The sequence below is a fragment of the Pecten maximus genome, chromosome 4, assembly GCF_902652985.1.
Source record: "Pecten maximus chromosome 4, xPecMax1.1, whole genome shotgun sequence".
Taxonomy (NCBI): Eukaryota; Metazoa; Mollusca; class Bivalvia; order Pectinida; family Pectinidae; genus Pecten; species Pecten maximus.
This window is the reverse complement of record NC_047018.1, coordinates 18,548,728-18,564,035: the sequence shown is the minus strand read 5'-3', so window position 1 is coordinate 18,564,035 and position 15,308 is coordinate 18,548,728. Positions and strand designations below refer to the sequence as shown.

The following is a 15,308-nucleotide window of genomic DNA, read 5'->3' as shown; positions in this document are numbered from 1 at the left end:
ACGATGTTCTGAACCATGAGCATTCTGTTGTCCCTCATACGCCTGACGAATTCGGCCACATCCACTCGCTTCTTATCAGATCCGTACGTATAGAGGGCATGCAGGCCAATGAATGTCCCCGTCCGGCCAACTCCAGCGCTGTATAACAAACAGGCATTAACTGACATACGAAAAACCGGGAAACAAGAACGAATATCAGTTAAGCAAGAGTATTATTAGCAATTATACATCCTCCTTGTCACTCTATTTGTCAATATAAGTTTCACTTCAAAATCGCTAAAACTGTTAATTCCCATCATTCCTTTCCAAAAAACGTTAAATGAGCTTGAAGTAATAGCAATCTGATCATATGTTCTAGCTATGTTTCAATAACTCTCAATGTTTTTGAAGGGTGTTGATATCTAGTGTGTCTTTTGTCTTTTTGTTGCAACTGGAGACATTACTGATTGACATTTAAGATTATCAACCTTCCGGGGTTTATCGTTAGTTTATTTAATGATGGCTCTACTGTCTCTAACTCTCAATTTAATATGAAATACGCTTATAGTTTTGATTGTCTTTTGTATAACCAATTGATGAGATGCCAATCACAAACTTTATTTCAATATAATGATTTTCGCTGAATCTCCTCCTATCCTAACTCACCCTATATGACGTTTTCCTTGAGACTCCTCCTAACATTACTCACCCAATGTTAGAAGAAACCATGTATTATATTTTTCCGAGTTTCAAGTTTAGTTATCCAAACAGTTTATATAGAAAATTCCCAAAATCACGATAGATATTTCCAGATTTTTTCGAACATGACAAAAGAAGATATTAACCTGCAGTGTACAAGGAGAGGTACACCGTCTTTCCTACGTGGATTGTCCTGTAGAACCCGCATGAGGAAAGCCACCAATTCGAGAGTATCCGGTACCCCGTGGTCCGGCCAACCCGTGAAGTGGTATTGTGTCACTTGTCGCGTCTCTGAAAGCTAACAATGGAATTATCACACAATTATTTTCATTTATGTTTACCCTAGTAATAACTAAATGAACATTTCCAGATAGTTATCTCCCTTGTCCTTCATAAATAGAATAGTTGATAGAAAGAAATCAATAAAAGTAAAGATTTCTTTTTAATTTACAATTACATTTACGCCAAAAGGTCAGATAAAAGTTTGAACATTTTAAATGTAATTTTTACGGTAAATTTCATTTATGTTTTGTTTCTGTTGCTAACAAAACTACAGGAAGGGAAAGGAAAAGTAGACCAAAAGGGATATAAGATATTGATTTATATTGCTCTATACATACCTCTGTATTTGTAACGATGAATGTTCTTATTGTGTACATGGCCATCTCCGTCTTACTAATACGGCTTACGGTCAGATGGTTGAAGGTAACAGGCTGAATCGTCGGCCAGTAACACTCGCATTTCACCTGTCAAACATAAAACATACTTTTGTGAGTGTGGTTTTTATGATTTTGTTTCATTTCTTTTCGTTTTTGGTTGATTTTTATGCTTTATTATCTTTCTTACTATAATCCTTAATGCTTAAATATGCTTTAACTGCTTAAAAAAATATTTTTAAATTCTGTGAAATAGTATTCTTACAGTTATATGATCATTCGATAAAGTGCGAGGCAGGATTTTGCTTCTTATAAATTTTCTCGTAAAAGCTTACATTGTTTCCTTACATAAAAATCAACATAAACAAAGCGTATGATATAAATTATGCTCCTTTCTAATGTGCAGACAGTTAAGATCGCAAAATTAAATGTGCTCAAAATAAACGTACCCTCAGTTTGTACCAAGTACATACGGTAGTGATGACACTTACTATATCGTTAACAGTACTTTTGCATGTTTGTGATAAAAGCATTGTTGTCCGAAACAGAAACACGCGCCATTGTCCGACATTAACGGTAACATTTCCGTTACCTGGACCTAACCGACCTGTTGAATCAGACTTACCTTACCATCCTCCACTAGATTTGCCAACATAATGATATTTTCGACTTTATCCTGCCATACAAGTCTCCATATGTCGCCAACCGTATGTCGATTTGGACCTAAACGCAAAATCAGAACGGTTAATAAAGTTCTCAGCAATATTGTACAATCAAGTCCTGATGGGCGTAATTATCGTCAGTTGCTTTACGTATAATACACAGATAACATTGACAGGTATATATCATGAACCAACACGATTCTTTATTAGAACACTTGCTCATTTTAAACCTCTCAAATAAGTTGCTAATGTTTCTGAAAGCAGATTTTCAATATTCCTGATTCTCTATGTCTTTACATTATGTCTATACTTTTTTCCAGAGAGGCGTAACTAAGGTTAAGATAATAATTTCGGTATGTAATCTCACCTTGAGTGGCTATATATGCCTTCGTTGAATCCACGCTCTGGAAAATAAATTTGAAGGAGACGTCAATAATATGCACAATAAAAAACAGCCAATATTTATGAAAAACGATTCAGTTAATTGTTCATAGTTAATGTTAATTCAATATCAATTTAAAGATAGGACGAGTCGTGTCGTTAATGTAAACATATCTCCTTATTCTTTATTCATAAGTATGATTTTAATACAAACCTGACCTTTCTCACTGATATGATTATTTATATGTAAAGGATCACGTGATCACAGCATAATAACCAATACAGTGGATTTATATTGTTATGTTTACTTGTTCAACTTTCAGACAGTGCCTGTTTAAGCTTACGTCTATATAATTGGCGTTAATGTAGTCGGAATCTGGTTCACACGGTAATTTGTCGAGGATCACACGGGAATGGTCATCTGTAAATGAGATATACTAATTGATAATGAGTCAGTAATATGACACCTGTCTTAACTAGTTAACAATAGGTTTCCACATACATTACACTAAAATGATGACCAACAATCTTATAGGAAGCATATCGCACGTTTAAATACCTTCTTGATATACATTGTATATAATGTATACGGAACTTTTGTAATAACAAAAAAATATTCTAAATTGTTTACTTACATGGAAATGTGGTAAGGAATCGATTCTTCGGTTTGTTTTGCTTTTTCTGGCCTTCTACGTGTGTGTATGTAGGACGGTCCCTTAATTCCTAACAGAAATGAATATACAGAATGAATGCAACGTTTAATTTGATAAAAAGGCAATATAACAAAATCAACCGAGATCATATAGTCGAGTTAAAAGGACAGAGAACAAGAACTCACCTCGAACTCGTCCGTGTAACGTGTTTGGTCCTCCTCCATCTCCTGGACATACTCGGTGTAGTTATTGAGTGATACCCCGGGTAGCTGTGATCCTACGTTGTAGTACAAACTAGTGATGCTATTGACGTACGTAGAACTATCGCCACTAAATCTCGTCGTGGCGGTATCCGTGTCAACGTCAGGGTCCACGAAACCTGAAAACAATTTTCAAATTATAAAAAGCATGATGTACATTTTCCAGTAAGTGTATAAGTTATTGGGGTTTTCTTTCGGCATAGCCGTATAATGTTCTTTAGGACCCGGATATGATGCGGCAGGTGGCGTTTCTGGTCAAGATGAAGTATGTGATTGGTCAAAGTATCGGTAAATGCAAAATGCAGATATGCAGTTAAAAACGAAACAAAATTAAGATTGAATGCAAACTGAATAAGTGGATGTATCTTTTTAAATGACACTTTAATATAATTATATTCCTGATTCAAATGCAGTCTTATTACACCAAAATTATTCAAACTGATATGATTTTGTTATCCGTTGATATCCCTCGTTATTGAAATTAGCGGTTTTGTATGTTGTGTGTACCCACCGTTATTGATATAGCGCTTTGGTATGTTGCATGTACCTATGGTTATTGATATTAGGGCTTTGGTATGTTGCGTGTACCCACTGTAACTGAAATTAGCGTTTTGGTATATTTTATATACTTACCGTTATTGATATAAGCGTTTTGGTATGTTGTTTGTACCCACCGTTATTGATATTAGCGTTTTGGTATGTTTTGTGTGCCTACCGTTATTGATATAAGCGTTTTGGTATATTTTATATACCTACCGTTATTGATATAAGCGTTTTGGTATGTTGTTTGTACCCACCGTTATTGATATTAGCGTTTTGGTATGTTGTTTGTACCCACCGTTATTGATATTAGCGTTTTGGTATGTTGTTTGTACCCACCGTTATTGATATTAGCGTTTTGGTATGTTGTATGTACCCACCGTTATTAATATTAGCGTTTTGGTATGTTGTTTGTACCCACCGTTATTAATATTAGCGTTTTGGTATGTTGTTTGTACCCACCGTTATTAATATTAGCGTTTTGGTATGTTGTATGTACCCACCGTTATTAATATTAGCGTTTTGGTATGTTGTATGTACCCACCGTTATTGATATTAGCGTTTTGGTATGTTGTATGTACCAACCGTTATTGATATCGTTTTGGTATGTTGTATGTACCCACTGTTATTGATATTAGCGTTTTGGTATGTTGTATGTACCCACCGTTATTAATATTAGCGTTTTGGTATGTTGTGTGTACCCACCGTTATTGATATTAGCGTTTTGGTATGTTGTTTGTACCCACCGTTATTAATATTAGCGTTTTGGTATGTTGTATGTACCAACCGTTATTGATATCGTTTTGGTATGTTGTATGTACCCACTGTTATTGATATTAGCGTTTTGGTATGTTGTATGTACCAACCGTTATTGATATCGTTTTGGTATGTTGTATGTACCCACTGTTATTGATATTAGCGTTTTGGTATGTTGTATGTACCCACCGTTATTGATATTAGCGTTTTGGTATGTTGTGTGTACCCACCGTTATTGATATTAGCGTTTTGGTATGTTGTTTGTACCCACCGTTATTAATATTAGCGTTTTGGTATGTTGTTTGTACTCACCGTTATTGATATTAGCGTTTTGGCATCTTGTATGTACCCACCGTTATTGATATTAGCGTTTTGGTATGTTGTATGTGCCTACCGTTATTGATATTAGCGTTTTGGTATGTTGTGTGTGCCTACCGTTATTGATATTAGCGTTTTGGTATATTTTATATACCCACCGTTATTGATATTAGCGTTTTGGTATGTTGTTTGTACCCACCGTTATTGATATTAGCGTTTTGGTATGTTGTTTGTACCCACCGTTATTGATATAAGCGTTTTGGTATGTTGTTTGTACCCACCGTTATTGATATTAGCGTTTTGGTATGTTGTTTGTACCCACCGTTATTGATATTAGCGTTTTGGTATGTTGTTTGTACCCACCGTTATTGTTATTAGCGTTTTGGTATGTTGTTTGTACCCACCGTTATTGATATTAGCGTTTTGGTATGTTGTTTGTACCCACCGTTATTGATATTAGCGTTTTGGTATGTTGTATGTACCCACCGTTATTGATATTAGCGTTTTGGTATGTTGTATTCTGTATATTGGCATAGTTTGTCTCTGAATCCACCTGTGCCTCTTCTTCTTCCTTCTTTTGTACACGTACTTTCCTCCTCCATTGCCTAGAATAGTAGATATAATCGTATAGCAAAGTGCTACATAACAGGACATAGTGTTCCATTCTATTGCTCAGACAATTGTCATTGTTTAGACGTTAACTTCATTGTAACAGTTCCAAAAGATATTTCATCAATAAAATACAATCAACGCACAAAAGTTTTTCGCTAAAAATTGCATATACAAAATATAAATGGAACGCAAATACATTAATTAATACACTGTACTAGAATCTAAAATTCGATTTAGCGGTCACCATACCTGGCAATACAGACAAGAACGATTATTCCCACGATACAGACGAGAGCAAGGGCGCCACCTATGATTGCACTCTGAATCACAACCTCGTTGTCGTTGTTCACTGATTTCCTTCCGCCTGTAAATAGAATTTTTTTAAGACCGTAAATGGATTAATAATGTTAAAGGTGCATAGTACTTGATTTTAGTGTTTTGAACTCTGTTGTCACGCGCTTATCATGATTGCTTATATATGTATGGATGGTTCCATGTTTCCTTTGATATCATTAACAACGTTGGTAGGGCAATGTACTTACAATTAGGCCCGACGAATCCCTCGGAGCAGCCGAGCTCACACAATCCTGTTACATGATGGCAGACTGTTCCATTCTTACACTGGCCGCACATGCGAGAGCACTGGAGTCCATATGTTCCTCTTACACAAGCTACAAATTCAAAGACAATAAATTTCACAGGTAGGGTGTAAAACATCGAATGTCAAATTGTTGGTAGGTTAAGAACATCATAAGTCAGAAGGTACATGATTTAATAACTTGCGTGAGCATTATGACGTCATGATTATTACCAGAACACTGGTCAAAACAGCTTTTACTTCTATTTTATCAACTTCCGGTAATGTATACTTCGGTATTACTTAAAATACAATATGATGGAATTAAAGGACAACAAATGATGTAGGGAATGCATGTATATGCGTCACATAGTATTGATACAGCATTACGTGCAAAATGGCGTACTTGCCTGCAATGTTCTGTCATTCATAACTACTATAAAAGCCATATTACAACGATTTACTGCTTAAATAACATACCTTGATCACAGTGGGTACCATTCCACCCTTCGGCACATCCTTCCACACACACACCGTTTTCATGGTGACAGGTGGCGCCTTTAGTACATGCACCACATGTGGCACCACAATCACTACCATAGGCTCCATGTGGACACACTGTAGTAAAGATCATAACAATTATATACTACATTTTAAATGATATAAATATAATAAATTTAGTTAATACCATACAAATGTAGTTCTCACGTATGAGATGTGAGATTATCATAACTGTTAGTGTTTATAATGCGATATGATTTTATATATTATTTTAGCATCATATATACGTGTGAGTGTGCAAGAGTAGATACGTGAGTTTGTGAGTCAGTGTTACCAAGCATGCACAATCTCTACAAAAGAATGTTAATTGTAAATAAGAAAATAGAAATATATATCGTGCATATCCCTAACACTATAAAAAACACACTTCACTAGTATAAACATCAGAACTTAATACTATGAAATCAAAAGTTTATCAAACTTACTCTGGTCACATCTAGGATTTCTCCAACCTTTTACGCATCCTTTCACGCATAGTCCGGTAACGTGATTACACACTCTGTCACGACAATGGTCACATGACCTTCCGCAATTTTCACCAAAACGTCCTTGTCCGCATGCTACATCAAAGGACACACGAACAGGGATGGTACAGCGTTAGATGTCAGAAACACGTAATTACGTTTAACTGTGTTAATTATCTCAGGGCAATGTCTGTGTTCTCCAGTTTTTATTAATTGCTCATTCTTTCTACAACACCGCTGGGTAATGTTTTCACCTGAAATGCTTTGATACTGCCATAATATACTCTTCTTATTTATTTGTATGGGGTTTTTTTTAAAATCGCATTGAAAATAAATGTGACAGTAGAAAATTGATTTGAAAATCTCATATTAAGGAATTCGGCTTACATTTAAGGCACGAGGGGCCTGTCCATCCAGCTTTACAACCTTCATTGCAACTTCCGTCCACGTGATGGCACATTTCCATCTTACATGTGCTACAATTCCGTGAACAATTAACACCATAGGTTCCTTTAGGGCAATCTGAGATGTGAGCAGAAATATTAGTTCTGAAATATTTGGTAAGTCTTTCCATGTCGAGCAGCATTGATCCAACTACTATACTGACTTATTTCTGTATATACGTCAGGGTTTTAGGTAATTATGTCAATGATATCCAACCACTATATTGGCTTATCTCTGTATATATGTCAGAGTTTAAGGTGATAATGTCAATGATATCCATTCACAAAGGTAAAATTGTATCTATTGTTATAACACTTACCTTACCTTAACGTTTTGCAAAGAAAAGAATGACTGACGCCAAGGAAAATTAACTCCGTTGTATCCCTAACTTTAACAATAATGATTAAACCTGAGATCCAGATTTATACATACAAAACTATTTTTTATCTATTTATCCCAGCTCGTGTAAAAAAAAAAATCAGAAGCCGCAACCGAAATGGTTATACAATGTGCTACACAATCATCATCATCCCAGAGACTACTATTAGAACCCTTCACCTTGCGAGGTCATGGCATACGTGTTAGGTGAATCATGCAACCTGGGATTCCATGAAATATCAGTTGGTTGAAGTTGCTAAGTATGTGTCTTTATCCTTCCGTAATATATATTTCCATTTTTTTCACTATAGGTTATACAGATAATAATTGCGGGTGTGTGTGTGTGTTTTTGATTGTTCTTTTTTTTTTTAAATTTGTTTATTTTATTTTTTTGAAACATTCAAATTAGTATCTTAAGAAAATATTTTAAGTCTTATGTTTTAAAATGTTTCGTGTCTTCAGCTCGTAATCATATATAACTTTCTATGTGATCTTATAGATAAACTAAATTAAATCCATTACGTTTACTATTGTAAGCGGAAACATTTATAAGGTTTTTTTTCATGCGCTAATTAATAAAACTAGACCATAATTAAATGAGTATAATGAAAATGTAATCAGTGTGGGTATGAAGAAGGGTACTCACTTTCTGTACATGACGATTTGGTGTAGCCCGGCCCACAACCATTTGGACACTGGCCGGAGTTAAAATGGCATTGGTTACCATTACGGCACTGACCGCACCTTTTGTCACACTTGGTCCCAAACATTCCTGCTGGACATCCTGTCCATGCAAATGACAATAACGGGATTCATCTCATATTTATTCATTTTACTGTCACATGTACCTCATATTTCGGAATTTCTACTTTACTTTTGTAGAAAGGTAGGCATATATTGCATTATTATGGTGCAACTATGAATTATATATCTATCTTAATGTATCGTATTGTTCTATATCATGTGAAGAGATAGAAATATATAATTTTACACGATATAAGTCTATTGATAGACCGAAACAATAAACAATTTATAATATAAACATCTAATATCTTACGTTCGTCACACCTGACGCCATGCCAACCCCTGTCACATCTGCCGGGACAGAATCCAGAGACTTTGTCACAGTCTGTATTATTTGCACAGTTGTCACACCTCCCAAGACAAGTCTGACCGTACCGGAAGTCTGAACAGGCTGGAAACAATAGCAAAATTCCATCATATTGTATATAGGTACATTTTCAAATCATTTCGGTGGTTGCCACCTGATATACTTAATCAATGCTGGTGCATTCTTCAGTCCAACATTATTTTAGGTATTTCAGTATTTTGTAAATATACTTTCAGTGGCACTATATCGCAGCATTGCAGTGGCGAGACCATTGATGGATTGGTTGGAAGTCAATGCATTATAGCATACAATGTGGAACTGTGGACGTAATTTTATGTTGTTTAATCAGAAGGATCTCGGAATTTTTTCTCTCTTCTAAACGTTATACCATGGGTAAAGAACGAATGTAAAACACTTTTCGTCATATCTGATCTTTAACTATATGAACTTAGATATATTTCTCTATATGGTACTTACGGTCTTTACAAGTGGGACCATCAAGCCCTGGTTGACATCCATTAGGGCATGTACCAAACATTGGCTCACATACATCTCCGTTCCGGCATTTCCCACACGTCTGGTTGCACCCAATGCCATATCTTCCATCCGGGCAACCTATAATGTAAACGTTGTGTAACATTATATATGATCATGGTATTAAAGAAACGGCAACTTTCCGTTAAATGATTCAGATGGTTAAGATCTTCATTTCATTCTTTTTACTTTTGGAAAAGAATATACACTGTTACCTATTTTATAGGCGAAATAAGCATTTGTCTATCGTTGCAGTAATAATTTTTCTTTGTTTCATCTTTTTTATAGGAAATCAACCATTTTGCTTGTCCTCAGCCATGTACTTTGACAAGGAGTTAATAGATGGAGCATAAATTTGCAGGACAGGAAAGTTATTTTCAAGTATGAAAACATAAGATTTTGTTCATCCTTGTATCTACAAATATGTTATTAACGAAATTCTCTGTAGTGTATATCTTTAAAAAAAAGTGTCATACGTAAGCACGTCTTAAAATTCGGAATAAAGAATAAAAACTTGCCGACATCACATTGTTCCCCCATCCAGCCTTCTCTGCATTCTCTACCAGGACAAATTCCCGTATTTTGGTCACAGGTTCCATTCTTACAGTGGCAGAATTTATCACAGTTTTCACCAAACGTTCCTTCGGTACAGGCTGAAAAATACACAGTGTTTATGTATTTTACGTCCCTTCACTACGAAAAATACACAGTATTTATACTATTTACGTCCCTTCACTACGAAAAATACAGCATATACAATATTTACACTAATATATTTCTGTTGCTTTTTCGCATAACATATACACAACGATACACAAACAACTAACAAAGGTATCGCCTTTTGATTTGTAAATAAAACAATATACGCTGAATCATGGATGCGCCATACAGCTGTTTCGTTATTTTGGACAAAGACTTTGATAATATTCATCATATTTTATCTCTTATATATACTTGTACAAAATAGACACAGGTTAGTATCACCTTTATATTTGATAATAGATACGGTATAAGCTGTCCCTTCATTCTAGGACTCGTCCCTGATATTTGATAATAGATTCGGTATAAGCTGTCTCGTCATTCTTGGACTCGTCCCTTTAGCCTTGCAGTACTTACCATAGACCTCCACCTCGCACACCTCAAGGTTAGCCCAGCAGGAATACGTTGTTGTGGGGCAGTTGAGTGGGTCTACAAGGGGTCTCTCATTGTAAACAATAACATAGCGCCCTCTAGTGGAACAGTTCTTAAGGTCCAGTAGGTCCGGAGGTGCAATTATTCCATCAGGCTAAAATAAATCAACAGACCATTTGTTATTTTTTATACATTGTATGGGAACTAATATAAAATATAGATTAATTCTAAAGCATGTCGTTTTTAACGCGTGATTGTATATATTATGTCGACAAGCTGTATAGCATTTGGATGTAGAATCTTCCTGATAACATTCACGTAAAATTCGAATCACTGTTCAATACTGTTTATGTTGATAATGAAACAAAAATAAATGCGGTGGAGTACAGTCCAAGTAAAGCTGACTTAAAATGATCGGATTTAAAAAAAAAAAAAAAAAAAAAAAGAATATTTAACACCAAGACACTTCCAAATATACCAAAGATTGATTCATTTTCACAAAAAACAATTTTGTCAAACTTGAAATTTGGAATTTGTAAACATATTTTAATTATTTAAACGTAAAAAAGGGGTAATGCAGTTTCATAACGTCTGAAATACATAGTTATTGTTAATCGATTCCGATGATGGAATGCAAATCGTACAGAACAACCTTACCTTAAGAACATCTTTGTAACACAAAGCATTGTTGTCAAAGTCGAGGGGTGATGCTGTGACGTACACACGTACTCCCTCTCTTCTCGGCTTATTTACCGCTACTGTAAAGATAAAACCAACATAATGCAACAGCGACGCCAACAAACCAGTCAAAATGGTTCTCCCTCTAATATAGGCCTATTTTCCGCTACTGCAAAGATAAAACCAAGAGAATGTAACAGCCGACGATAACAAACCAGGACAGACCGTTCTCCCTCTAATATCGGCTTATTTACCGCTACTGTAAAGATAAAACCAACATAATGTAACAGCGACGCCAACAAACCAGTCAAAATGGTTCTCCCTCTAATATAGGCCTATTTTCCGCTACTGCAAAGATAAAACCAAGAGAATGTAACAGCCGACGATAACAAACCAGGACAGACCGTTCTCCCTCTAATATCGGCTTATTTACCGCTACTGTAAAGATAAAACCAAGAGAATGTAACAGCCGACGATAATAATTTACCGCTACTGTAATTGCCAAAACACAACACAACAATGACAAAACTGTTATCAAAAGACGAAGAGAAACTGGGGATAGCTCCAAAATAAGTTTTGGTTTTGTATTATTATTTCTATGTATTTCAATTTCTACTAAGTTAGACTCAATTAAACTCCTAAACTTTGCCTGTTTCACTTATTAATGAATTAGACCAGATTATAATTTTTTTTCTAAATTGAAAGGATATGCATTTGTATGAAAACGCTCAGTCAACACCAGGCAATGATTTGTAGACTTCGAGCAGTCACTCAGCAATGTTAGACTAGAAACATGAGCATTGAATCTTGTTTTAACTATCACGAGTTGATGAATTGAGTTTGTCTTCGAAGTTTATTCAATTTACCTCAAGACCAACTCAACTCATTACTCTAAACGATCCGACAAAATAAGAATTTAATCCATGGATAATATTACTGTGTAATGATCATATCTAGTGTTATCTTCCATACATATACAATAGGACTGTTTATAGATTCATGCATTACAATGCCTCTATATACAAGTCCGATAGCTGATTTATAACTGGTTAGTAACATCTAACTTGCAACTCTTTGTATTACCATTGAAGATAAGCACTTTTCTTCGCGGGTTTGTCTCCGTTTTAGTGGGGGGAAATCATGTCTTTTACAGGTGTAGAGAGTAGACAGCTCACACGCACTATGACGTCACTCACAAAATGTCATCAATTTATATACCGTAACCACGTTGCAAATTGTTAAGGTCATCAATTTTGACGCGCATTCCAAGGATATTGATGATAGTTCCACGAAAACGTTCACACAACCATTTGTTACTTTTTTATAAGTATGTGAGAAAAATTATCAAACATGGGCCTGTACCGTAGACAGGGATAGCTCAACCCACTTTTAAGAGTTAGATATAAGATTTTATTAATCTATACCAGCTCATCCATGTTAATTCTAAGACATTTAGTAATTGACAATCACTCGTTGAAGAAGATCCGTTCACTACTCGCAATACAACTGCATCCTCCTAGACACGGAAATTAGTTTATGTTTCTCCATTTGATAAGCCAATTAATAGTGGTAATTTAATTTTAGACTTAATTATCAAATGTGTTTTTGGATTCAGATTGTACTTTAATATGTGTACGTTGCAAGTATCTTATCTTAAATGCTTTAAAGATATTTTTGTTTTAAGTAAAATAACACCGATCAAATAAAACTTTTTCTCTATATTGCTTTTGAAATAATCGTCTAATAAGGCGAGTTTAACAGGAAAATGTCCCCGTGCATGTATTACAATAGTACAAATAGAATAACTTACAGTCGTTTCTGAAGAAGATCTTGATCCTGTTGAGACTGTAGTTCTGTCCTAAGTCGACGTACCACCAGGCAATAAAAGGATACTTAGTGTCCACTGCACGAGAACAGCCGTACGTAGACCCATCCTGTCTTCGGTCACCATCCACTACTAAACTGGACGTAACTGTTGTGTCGCCATTTTGATCAGTTTCCTTTCGTAGGGCCACGTTTTCTGAAATAATAAAAGCGTCTGTGTTGTAAAGAAGAATAAACAAAAGTGTAGGTATGTGCATGTCTTTGATCACCTACCAACTGTTTCCATCTAAATGAGGCAGGATATGAATTAAATATCTGTGATAATTTAATGTTAACAACTTACTTAATCAAGTATATGTATTCTGGAGTACTTCATAATACTCGATTTGATTATATATGTATCATAGCATTTTATAAAGGCGAAATGGTAATGCATAACCAATTTTCATCAATCGCAATATCTCGGCAAATTCCGTCAAAGCTCGGAATCAAATTTGACTCAAAGCCTTGAGGAAATTGAAAGAAACAATGCGGTTGCTTTCTATATGATACAAAAATATAATATATAATGACATAATCAAATGGGACCTACTTATTTGACAAGTAGGTTGTCCTATATATCCTTCCTCACATCCGGCAAAGCACTCCCCTGTGTTGGGGATACATGAGGCCCCAAACTCGCAGTGACACTTATACTGACACAGATCTCCAAAAGTTCCAACTGGACAAGGATCTGCAAATATAGAATCGTGAGAGGTCTAACAATAATGACTCGAAATTACTTACGTTGCTGTAGCATATAGGTAATGTTTGGTGATAAATACAATTCTTTGATATAAGACCATCGTCTCTTATCAATGTACATGTTCTAAAACTACTAACAGAGGCAAAGCAAACAATATCGTATCAGGGAGGTGTGCATACCTCTAAAACAAACCATTATATAGAAGTACATTTGTATGTATATATCTAAAATGTACCATTACAGGAAAGTATGTATACATATTTATACATCTAAAATAATCTATTACATGGAAGTATATATACATCTAAAATAAACCATTGAAGGGAAGTGTGTATACATCTAAAATAAACCTTTACAGAGAAGTATGTATACATCTAAAACAAACCATTATATAGAAGTACATTTGTATGTATGTATCTAAAATGTACCATTACAGGAAAGTATGTATACATCTAAAATAAACCATTATATGGAAATATGTATACATCTAAAATAAACCATTACAGAGAAGTAAGTATACATCTAAAATAAACCATTACATGGAAATATGTATACATCTAAAATAAACCATTACATGGAAATATGTATACATCTAAAATAAACCATTACATGGAAATGTGTATACATCTAAAATAAACAATTATATGGAAATATGTATACATTTAAATTGAACCATTACAGAGAAGTATGTATACATCTAAAATAAACCATAGCAGAGAAGTAAGTATACATCTAAAATAAACCATTACAGGGAAATATGTACAGACCTAAAATAAACCATTACAACTCTTGAGAGCTGGGCTAAAGTTGGTATAGCGTAGAACATTTCCGAGGCTAAAGAAACTATTTCATTACCCTTTAAAATGCGTAACTTTAATATGTTTTTAAGTGACATACGAAATGAGAACATCTTTGTTGATGCACTGTCACGTTTGTTTCGTTATGCTTGCTACTGAAGCGTAAGAAGAACACACTGTTTTTAGCAGATAAGGACGTTCATTTATTCGGCGTTGAAACATTAGGACGGAAAATCATAAATAAAATAGTTGATACATGTATGGGTGTTGTCGCGTGGTATGCCATGTTCTGTCTGTCAATCTTAACGCTACAATTCATCAATGCAGAATAAACACATATAAAACAGTGTTGTTTTAATTTGAAACAAACGCCATAAGATGTCGTTTGGATTCTGGCTTTGATCCTCGATGTAAAACTAGGAATTGTTTTGACGGAATATTCATGTCATTCTTGTAACCTAGGGCATTACAAGGTGATCAAAGCATTCCTTACACAAGACTGCTGTGTCGTTTGTTGAAGTTACAGCTATTGGCAAGCCGATCTTACA

The 15,308-nt window shown here is 35.0% G+C and overlaps 1 protein-coding gene across 3 annotated transcripts in view; it reads right to left on the bottom strand.

Annotated features, from left to right (window-relative positions):
• The window catches only part of LOC117325420 (receptor-type tyrosine-protein phosphatase kappa-like), a 35,481-nt gene that overhangs the window by 15,417 nt on the left and 4,756 nt on the right, over positions 1 to 15,308 (bottom strand). For 2 of the 3 annotated variants that reach the window (XM_033881605.1, XM_033881606.1), the window contains exons 2-23: positions 13,811 to 13,951; positions 13,205 to 13,414; positions 11,374 to 11,474; positions 10,702 to 10,870; positions 10,104 to 10,238; positions 9,529 to 9,666; positions 8,998 to 9,135; positions 8,587 to 8,724; positions 7,506 to 7,640; positions 7,080 to 7,214; positions 6,574 to 6,711; positions 6,059 to 6,187; positions 5,766 to 5,880; positions 5,391 to 5,509; positions 3,216 to 3,409; positions 3,013 to 3,100; positions 2,722 to 2,798; positions 2,364 to 2,400; positions 1,960 to 2,057; positions 1,299 to 1,424; positions 825 to 976; positions 3 to 138 (exon numbers count right to left, since the gene is read on the bottom strand). In XM_033881605.1, coding sequence (XP_033737496.1) covers positions 3 to 138; positions 825 to 976; positions 1,299 to 1,424; positions 1,960 to 2,057; positions 2,364 to 2,400; positions 2,722 to 2,798; positions 3,013 to 3,100; positions 3,216 to 3,409; positions 5,391 to 5,509; positions 5,766 to 5,880; positions 6,059 to 6,187; positions 6,574 to 6,711; positions 7,080 to 7,214; positions 7,506 to 7,640; positions 8,587 to 8,724; positions 8,998 to 9,135; positions 9,529 to 9,666; positions 10,104 to 10,238; positions 10,702 to 10,870; positions 11,374 to 11,474; positions 13,205 to 13,414; positions 13,811 to 13,951 — 2,849 coding nt within the window. The remainder of the gene's footprint in view (positions 1 to 2; positions 139 to 824; positions 977 to 1,298; positions 1,425 to 1,959; positions 2,058 to 2,363; positions 2,401 to 2,721; positions 2,799 to 3,012; positions 3,101 to 3,215; positions 3,410 to 5,390; positions 5,510 to 5,765; positions 5,881 to 6,058; positions 6,188 to 6,573; positions 6,712 to 7,079; positions 7,215 to 7,505; positions 7,641 to 8,586; positions 8,725 to 8,997; positions 9,136 to 9,528; positions 9,667 to 10,103; positions 10,239 to 10,701; positions 10,871 to 11,373; positions 11,475 to 13,204; positions 13,415 to 13,810; positions 13,952 to 15,308) is intronic. The other variant, XM_033881607.1, reaches the window with a different exon arrangement.